General features: G+C 35.6%; 1 protein-coding gene across 1 annotated transcript; it reads left to right on the top strand.

Moving 5' to 3' along the window:
• LOC132737748 (linear gramicidin synthase subunit D-like) lies at positions 1-7,183 on the top strand. Its single transcript, XM_060725085.1, has 2 exons — positions 1-400; positions 1,407-7,183. The coding sequence occupies exon 2, from the start codon at positions 1,419-1,421 to the stop codon at positions 6,246-6,248; it is 4,830 nt and encodes a 1,609-aa protein (XP_060581068.1). The 5' UTR covers positions 1-400; positions 1,407-1,418; the 3' UTR covers positions 6,249-7,183.
• Positions 7,184-10,395: the final 3,212 nt, after the last annotated feature.

Here is a 10,395-nt window from a genome sequence, read left to right as displayed (position 1 = left end):
CAATTGGTATGATAATATTTTATTTAGCAGCGCAATATGAAACTGCATTATACATGTGAAGTATTAGAACTTGCTGGGAACACCAAACGTTTACGACGGACATTGCAGCATCTAACAATCGTAAAACTGCAAAGCCATCGAGCGTTGACAATATCGCGCTTACAAAAGAAAGAGCCGAAATTTCGCCTTGAATGACGACCTGTTACGTTCATGGGCAGAAATGTCCAGTAGTTTGGCCTTATCTGCTGACCTGTTTCAGACCAGGGCAAATAGTTATAATAACTCTAGTGAAAGGGTCAGTGTTGACCATTATTCGTACAAATTTCAAACAGGCAAAAACAGTTTGATGATTTAGAAACAATATAATGCAAGTGCAATATCGGAATATGCGTCAAACCAGGTAATTTATTGTAGTTATAATATTCTAAACATAATAAAAAGACCAAATATGAACATTTCAATATAAAAAAAAATGCAGATCAGTTTAATTTTTCTTTTATTTTATAATTCTGAAAGTTTTAAATAGTGCCCTATTGTTTCGATGTAAAGAATTGATTAAATGTACATATGTATGTTTAATATGACCATGGTAAGGCAATTTAAAGACTAATTTGGCTACACAATTATTTTTTAAAAGTCAATACAAGTTTTGCAGGCATTTTTATCAGAAATGATGAATAAATAAATAAAAAAAATAAAAAGAAATACACATAAAATTTCACAAACATTTCCTTTATAGACAACTAAATCGATGTTATTCACTAGTTTCATAAATTATTCATAAAACACAACAAATAAAGTTCTCACAATAAAAATCATTTCCGAATAATTCAAATGATTCTTTCAAAATACCCATCTACAGAAGAAGCAGCCCTTTGTTCAAGAAAATTCTCAGTATGTTAAAAATAGTTGTACATGCAGTTGGCTCTGTGGCAAAATATCACTCTTAGGTGTATTAAGCTATATATCTGCTGCAAAATTTATTGTTTGAATTTTTAAATAAAGGCTTGTATGAAATAAATTTGGTAGTAAATTGCCTAAAAATCGAATGGCGCATACACGAAATCATTGCTTAACTGATAAAACACCACTTAAGATAGTAGATTAATATTTTGTTCTAGAACATTTTATTTTGACTTTCAATATTCATATGTGTTAAATAACAGAAAAATTCTATTCTACTATTAGAGTAGATTAAGGAACCAATATAATTTACTGTTGATAACATTTAAAGAATATTTCATAAAATATAGCTTTATACCCTTTAAACAATTTTGAAAACAAGAATTGACATACTATAAAAGCATAAAAGAGATCTTTTGAAGTACTCCGCAATTATCGAAATCACCGAAACTCAAATTAATATTCATTATACCTTACTCACGCCGTTTATTATTCGTTTGCAGATAAAAAGTTACATGATGTCAAGCACAACAGTCGAAGGCATAACTTGTGCAGCCATCGGAGAAGGTAATCTTCTTTTGTGTTGCCTTAAAGAACTGCGTCGACGTAAATTTGTTATCAATGCAGTTTTTACGAACACTGAATATGTTGAAGCATTTTGCCACGAAACAAAACTAGTTTGCTACAAACGAAATGAAGACATTGTTAAGGTATTACACAACCATCGAACGGATTACTTGTTTAGCATCTCAAATCCACGCATTCTTAGGACAGATGTACTCCGCATTCCAAAACAATTAACCATAAATTACCACGACAGTCCACTTCCGACTTATGCAGGTGTTCATGCAACATCATGGGCAATAATACGAGGAGAACGCCACCATGGTATAAGTTGGCATGTTGTTGAAGCTGACATTGATACTGGTGATATTCTACAAAGTGAAGCGGTTGAAATTCTAGAAGATGATTCAGCTTTCACGTTGAATTTGAAGTGTGTGGAAGCATCAAAACGTGCTTTTTCTCGATTGCTGGAAGAAATCACAAACGATGATATAAGTAAGGAGAAGCAGTCAAATAATGGACGATCATATTTTGGTCTGTACGAAATACCTCCGAATATAGGCGTACTTAACTTTCATAAAACTATGGACAATGTTTATGATTTAGCTAGGGGCTTAGAATTGGGACATCATGAAAATGCGCTTGGTAGTCCAAAAGTGAAAACTTCAACTGGAGAGTTTTTATTGGTGACCAATGCTTCAAAACCGTCAAACGATAAATATGTTAAGGCGAAAACACCCGGGACCATCTTAGAAATAATTGACGACACGTTAGTTGTAGCAACCTTGACGAACCCCATAAACATCAGTATTGCAAACCTTGATGGTACGGCTCTCTCAGAAGGTCTTTTCCGTTCTCATGGTTTAGTTGTCGGTGATACGTTAGACGACATTATGAATGTTGATGTTAGAGATCTCATTCCGGTAAGAAAAAAGGAGGCATTCTGGCGAAAAAGACTTGTACAGTATGAACCTACCATGTTCTACAGACAAAAGATGAATGTTGTTGCAAGTATTATTGACGTATCTACAAATGTCAACGTTAAGGCGGTCAAAATGGAAGTACCTACATTGAATGACAACATCGGTGACATTTCTGACAGAGGCTTATTCTTGCAAGCATGCTTTTTGGCCTTTCTAGCGAGAATAAATTGCACCGCAACAGTTCATGTTGGATTTTTGACGGAGAAAAAAGACATACCAAATGAATGCATTGACCTATATTCAGATATAACACCTGGTATTTTTGACGTAGACATCAATGCAACAGTCAATGATGTTTTTGAAAAATGTCAAAAGGAAATAAAATTTCAAAAAGAGGCAAGAACATTTCTAAACGACATTTTCTATCGGTACCCAGAGTTGCACGGCCATAAGCCTACTCCACAACATAACCTAGTGCTTGGAGATTTAAAAGAGCTTAGCGACCAATATGTACAGCGCATTTTATACAACTGCAACATACTCATACTGTTCGGTGGAGAGAAAACGTCAGAGATAGAAATTCGTTTCCATGATCGACCAGCACAGGATTTTGGACACATTCTAGATGTTCTACAACACTTCACAACATTCTTGGCAGCTGCCAACGATAGAAAACAGACATCGGATCTCAAAAGCTTGTCGATGATTTCCAGGAATGAGATGAATCAATTTTACAAAGTTTCACCACAGTTGGAAAATGATAGAATCGGAAATGAATCAATATCCAGTCTTGTAGATCGTCAATGCCGACTTACTCCTCTAAGTATCGCATTAAAGACAACGTCATGCATGATGACATACAATAAAATGGCAAACGAAGTAGACATATTACAAGATCTACTAAACAATAATATGTTTGTATCAAACAATGACAAGAAGAAGCCAGTAGTTGCAATATATGCCCCGAATTCTATTTCCTACGTCATTTCCGTTTTGGCCTTAGCAAAAGGTCGCATGGCATTTCTGCCGATTCCCTATGATTTGCCGCCAGATAGGATTGTTTTCACACTAAATGATTCAAAAGTAAACAAAATGATAATGACCAAAGACATTTTCGACAAATGCAATATGAATGGACTGACACCTTTCATGAGAGTAGTAACAGAGCATAAAATTGCTGATGAAAATATTGTCTTGGTTGAATTTGATCGTGTTTTTCAGAACGAAAATGATCAGCTCAACACAGACAGCATAGAAAAAGATTTTTTGTATTTGATGTATACTTCCGGTTCAACAGGTCGCCCGAAAGGAGTAAAGGTGAAAGAATCAGGTGCAATTAATCTCGCACGCGCTCAGATTATGTGTTGGGATATTGTTCCAGGAGATGTTGTAGCACAGTTTGCATCTATCGGGTTTGATGCTTCAATCTCAGAGATCTTTACCTCCCTACTTTCAGGAGCATCTTTGGCAGTCCTCAATCTTTCAGAGAGACTTGGAAATGACTTTTTGGTAGCAATGAATAAGTTGAAAGTTAGTGTTATAACTCTTCCACCATCCGCATTGAATATATACTCCCCCGAAGATCTACCTTTTCTTAGGAAAGTTATTGCTGCAGGCGAAGCATGCACGTTGAATATAGCGAATAAATGGACATCTGGAGAAAATGTTCGATTTTTCAATGCTTATGGCCCAACTGAAGCAACAGTTTGCGCAACTGTGTATGAGCACTTTCCAGACACAGTTTACGAAGACGTAAATAGAGACCTTCCAATAGGAAAAGCTATAGATGGTGTGTTTGTATATCTCTTTGATGACTTTATGCATCCAATTCCTCCTGACGTTGTTGGAGAAATATACATTGGAGGTAAAGGTCTTGCTCATGGATACATTGGTCACGCTCAGCACATGTCTAGGGAAAGATTTGTGCTGAATCCGCTTTCTAAAGAACCATCGCTTCTTTACAAAACAGGTGACCATGCCTTTCAAGATGTCGATGGAAATATCACGTATGTAGGAAGAAGTGATGATCAAGTAAAGATTCGCGGTCATCGAATCGACTTAAGCGAGATCGAGCAAGTACTTATTCAACATCCGAAAATAGAACTGGCTGTAGTCGTTGTCCACAAATGCTCATCAGCAAGCGAATTATCCGTAGCTGCATTCGTTGCACCATCATTTATTTACATATCGGAGCTTCGAGAATACCTAGCGAAAGTCTTGCCTCGATATATGATACCAACATACATAAAGAAACTAGAGGTGAAGGAACTACCAAAGACATTGAATGGAAAAATCAATCGCAAGAAATTGGAGGTTGACGAAAGTATACATGATACCAATGAAACAAATGGCCATAGCCATTTGAATGAGACGCAGTTGGCTGTTGCTAAGTACTGGTGTAAAGTATTTAAGTACGACGAGTCCTTCATATACTCACTTCATCGACAAAGCTCATTTAGCGAATTAGGAGGAAACTCTTTGCAATTGGTCCTTCTGCTGAGATTATTTGAAGATGAAATGAGAGTAAACCTTTCATTTACCGATCTCGGTACTGCCGATACAATTGAAGAGTTTGCAGATGTTATACGTCGACGACGCGATATCAAAGCTAGAAATGAGCAGTGTGATGTCAAAACAAGAAGCGAGTTACGAGAAATGATATTTCACGACTCTGAGTTAGATTCAAGCATATTCCCACATCCGGATAGAAGACGATCCGTTCAATTTACACATTTTACAACACGCATACACAAAGATACGCGCAAGCATCCAAAAAATATCCTGATTTCAGGGGTAACTGGGTTTCTAGGAGCATTCCTTTTATCAGAGATTCTTGAGCAGTCAAATTCGCATGTTTGTTGCATGGTTCGTGAAACCACCGAAGCAAGAGGCATTGGTCGCATCATCGATAATATGCGAAAATATAATCTTTGGAAATTCGAATACAGTTCACGTATTGCTGTGGTTATATCAGATTTGTCACAGAAAAATCTTGGTATTGCGCCTGATATATACAAGTCATTGTGTCATGCCATAGATGTTATCTTCATGAATGCAGCACAGATGAATTTCAACACAGCCTATGATGATCATAGAATATCAAATGTCCATGGTACTAAAGAATTCATAAAGCTGGCATCTACAGGAGTACAAAAATATTTGTTCACTACATCATCACTCAGTGTGTTTCTATTCCCAAAGGAAAATGTAGAAACTGATACTGACAGGCGGGTTTGCAAAGAATCGGAGTTTTTTGATGATCCATTGCTAATTGAAGGCGGTTACGGTCAGAGTAAATGGGCAAGTGAGCGTCTCATCATGCAGGCCCTTGACTTCCTACCGGGTGGTGCAATATTTCGGCCAGCTCGGGTATCCGGACGAAGTACAGATGGAGTTGGTCCTAAGAATGATCTTTTTGCATCAACAATGATTGGGATGAAGAAGATGGGATCTTATCCGGATATGTCTTTCCCATACGACTTGACGCCTGTGGACTTCTGTGCAAGATCAATGGTCGAAGTAACCTTGAAAGTATGCAATTCCGAGAGTGGAACATACGAAAAGATTTACCATTTGTTCAACAAAGATACGATACCGTTCCGAGACTTATTCAAAGGCATGGGTCTAAAGGGACTTTCACTTGATGACTGGCGGAAACAGCTAAAACAAATTGACAGCAGCAACAAGGCACTTATTCCGCTGACACCGTTCTTTCTATCAGCATTTTGGGACAGAGCCCCTGAATGGCCAGTATTTGATACTTCTAACCTCGATAAAGCTATATCTGATCGTGCCAGAGAACTTATTCGTCCGTCTGCAGAACTCTTACAAACATATAAAACGTTCTTTGGCATATAAGAAACTTCTTTGTCTGTAAATAAAATCAATAAAGAACAAAATTTACAATCATGGCCTGTAACAGCGTAAATATTAAAATAAAGCAAAGATATTGGCCGAAATCAATTAATTAATGGTCACTGCAAACTCTTTTCTATGACACAAGCATTTTTCAATCTAATTCGTAAAAACTCGTGCAAAATTATCGGTTTATGTATTGAACAATAAAGTAATTAGTTAATGATAAAGACAATAATATCATTTATGCTAATTTTATTAAAATAAACAACAAGAGGAACACAAAGGCGGGGCAATATACGCCGGAACGAAACTTTGTTTGCGTAATCAAAAATAATCTTTCAATAAGGAAATAAACTCATTCATAAAATTTCACAAAAAATATCTTAGATATTCTTTTAATACTAGATAACCCAATTGTGGGAGCATCTTTACCCAGGTGCATTATTCAGGTCTGCTTAGCACTGCCACATGCTAGATATATAAGCGCTGAGCACTGCATTTTTTTACAAAAAGATTTGATGTGTTTTCTAATACATCAATCTACATAATGCATGGTGACGCCAAGGGCAGAGATATTTTTGACCTGGTTAATCGTCATTGTTAATATGATTTCTGTAGAACTCTATAAAATGATGTTGCATGCCAATATCAAAACTCTGGGCTTTTACAGTATAGGAGTAAATAATTTCAAAATATGTTAACAGGGTGGAACCAATCCTTGCCCAAGGATAATGAATTTTGTCCGTTTTATAGAGGTCAAATAAGCTATGCTATATGCCAAATATCTAAGCTCTGGGCATTTTTGTTTCACAAAAAAACTTAAATATGTTATCATATACAAGTCTATATTAACCAAGTGACCCCTGGGACAGGGCAAATGTTGACCCAAGGGGTATGATATGAATCAATTTTGTGGAGTTTCACAATTTTTCGATATAATCAGGTGACCCCAATAATAACTTTTGGATGATATATTTAGCAAATAAACATATTTAGACTTGCATTTCCTATGTATAACAGTACTAAAGTGAAGTGTGCTTGGAAATGTATCATGTATCATTTTTTCTTTCAATTTCGAGTAATGGAACTTGTCACCTAAATTTCTATTTTCTAATTACATGTAATACATGATCTGTATTCTAGTGGTCTCTTACTTCAATAACTAGTCTATGGTTTATTGTTCTAACTTAAAACAAGAATTTGTAACAGAGTTACCAACGTCCCCCGCCCCGGGAGTTTTATATGAAGCATAAAATTGTGCTATTTCAAAAGATTGAGGTATGGATCTCAGGACATTCAGTCCAAAATTATGATCAATGCTAGATCTGCAAATGTAACAATAAATTTGTTAAAAAAATAAAATGAAACACGGAATTTAAAAATCTATCATGTTAAGCTTTGACCTCTAAGTGTGACCTTGACCTTGGAGGTAGGGGAGCAGGTGTTGTGCATGACATAACGTCTTATTATTGAGACTATTTGTGCCAAGTATTTTCAAAATCCCTTGAACTATGAAGAAGTTATAGATTGGACACAAAATATACCCTATAACAGACTATGTAAATCTTTGACCTCTAAGTGTGACCTTGACCTTGGAGGTAGGGAAACAGATGTTATGCATGACATATCATCTAATCATTGTGACTATTTGTGCAAAGTATTTTCAAAATCCCTTAATCTATGAAGAAGTAATGGATGGGACAAAAAATATACCAAATAACAGACTCTGTTAACCTTTGACCTCTAAGTGTGACCTTGACCTTAAGAGGTAGGGGTGCAGGTGTTGTACCTGACATATTGGCTTATTATTGTGACTATTTGTGCAAAGTTATTTTAAAATCCCTTGAACTATGAAGAAGTTCTAGATTCGACACAAAATATACCCTATAACAGACTATGTTAATTTTTGACCTCTAAGTGTGACCTTGACCTTGGAGGTAGGGATGCAGGTGTTGCGCATGACACATCCTCTTATTAAAGTGACTATTTGTGCAAAGTATTTTCAAAATCCTTTGATCTATGAAAAAGTTTTAGACCGGACAAAAAATATACCCTGTAACAGACTATGTAAGTATTTGACCTCCCAGTGTGACCTTGACCTTGGAGGTAGGTGACCGGTTTTTGCGCATGACACATCATCTGATTATTGTGAACAATTATGGCAGGTATTTACAAAATCCCTTCATAGATAAGAAAGTTATGGACCGGACACGACATATACCCTCAAATAGACAATGTTGACCTTGAATGAGCAAGTACAACCTTGACCCTGAAGGTACAGGTCTGGTTGTTGCGCATGACACATCGTCTTATTATAACAAACATTTGTGCCAAGTTATCTCAAATTCCCTTGATAAATGACAAAGTTATGGACCGGACACGAAATATACCCTGTAACAGATTATGTTTAATATTTGACCTCCAAGTGTGACCTTGACCTTGAAGGTAGGTGACTGGTTTTTGCGCATGACACATCGTCTGATTATTGTGAACAATTATGGCAAGTATTTACAAAATCCCTTCATAGATAAGAAAGTTATGGACCGGACACGACATATACCCTCAAATAGACAATGTTAACCTTGAATGAGCAAGTATGACCTTGACCCTGAAGGTAAGGGTCTAGTTGTTGCGCATGACACATCGTCTTATTATAACAAACATTTGTGCCAAGTTATTTCAAATTCCTTTCATAAATGACAAAGTTATGGACCGGACACGAAATATACCCTGTAACAGACTATGTTAATATTTGACCTCCAAGTGTGACCTTGACCTTGAAGGTAGGTGACTGGTTTTTGCGCATGACACATCGTCTGATTATTGTGAACAATTATGGCAAGTATTTACAAAATCCCTTCATAGATAAGAAAGTTATGGACCAGACACGACATATACCCTCAAATAGGCAATGTTGACCTTGAATGAGCAAGTGTGACCTTGACCCTGGAGGTAGGGGTCTGGTTGTTGCGCATGACACATTGTCTTATTATAATATTTGTGCCAAGTTATTTCAAATTCCTTTCATAAATGACAAAGTTATGGACCGGACACGAAAGTGTGACGGACGGACGGACAGACGGACGGACGGAGCCTATTTCTATATCCCCCTTTTATCTTCGAAAAGGCGGGGGACAATAAATATATCAATTATTTGTGATGAGTTTCAACATTTGTTACATGTTTTTCATTATTTTGCTGAAAATGTTTATATCGTCTGCAAGTTTATACATGTACAATAAAAAAACATCCATTATGACAGATAAAGTAATACATTTTTAATTAGAAAAATCATGATATTCCAAGACATGTAAAAGCCCGTAGAAAGTAACATGGTACATGAACTTTTGGTGACTTGATGCGAAAAACTTGAACAGTCGAATTTTTGGACATATATTTTTATAACAGTAAATTAAAATTAAGGTTATATCATTTTAAGTACGTGTGATATAGTGTAAATATTTATAAGAATAATTGAACATTTTTTAAAAATATTTTTTCCTGATTTTTGTCTTATATCTCCATGAAATATATTTATGTCATTTCCATTTGTAAGATAAATATAATGAAATGAAATATCAATATTTGTAAATACCTGTATATATTCGTATGATTTGTGTTTGCTTGTACAAAGTTGATATTGATACAATAAACAAAATAATTAACTGAATGTTTTCTACTATTCATGATTCCAAGGTTATTGTTAAATTGTAAAGAATCTATAGCACAGATATTATCCACGATAGTGTTTCCTTTGAACGCATGTGTCTACAATAATATCTGAATAATTTCCATTGACCATTTAATTCCGTTAACAGGTATATCACAAAAATGTCTAGATGACAGTTATATCCATTTATCGTTTTTTTTTTAAAATTTATTCTTCAAATTCCATGCTTTTTATCAAGTAGTCTCGTAGTACTAGAATGGCTAAATCCAGATGATTTGCTTGGTAACCTTATAAAACATTATGCCAACAGGAGCATCTAAATGAATTATCTTACTGACAACAAGACATTGGCATTGATTACTTGATGAACTTGACATTCAAACCGCAAGAAGAAAATTAGATAAGATTATAAATAAAGTAAACTGCTGATCACCAAAATGTTTAGTGTTTTAGATATGAAGTGCTGTCTACTATCTA

The sequence above is a fragment of the Ruditapes philippinarum genome, unplaced genomic scaffold (genome assembly GCF_026571515.1).
Source record: "Ruditapes philippinarum isolate M1 unplaced genomic scaffold, ASM2657151v2 ctg1792_1_1_1_1, whole genome shotgun sequence".
Classification (NCBI taxonomy): Eukaryota; Metazoa; Mollusca; class Bivalvia; order Venerida; family Veneridae; genus Ruditapes; species Ruditapes philippinarum.
The sequence above is the reverse complement of the archived record's forward strand: the minus strand, read 5'-3'. Positions and strand labels throughout refer to the sequence as shown.

Bases quoted from the DNA above. Each gene is read 5' to 3' on its own strand.
- LOC132737748 (XM_060725085.1), top strand. From the start codon at position 1,419: ATGATGTCAAGCACAACAGTCGAAGGCATAACTTGTGCAGCCATCGGA.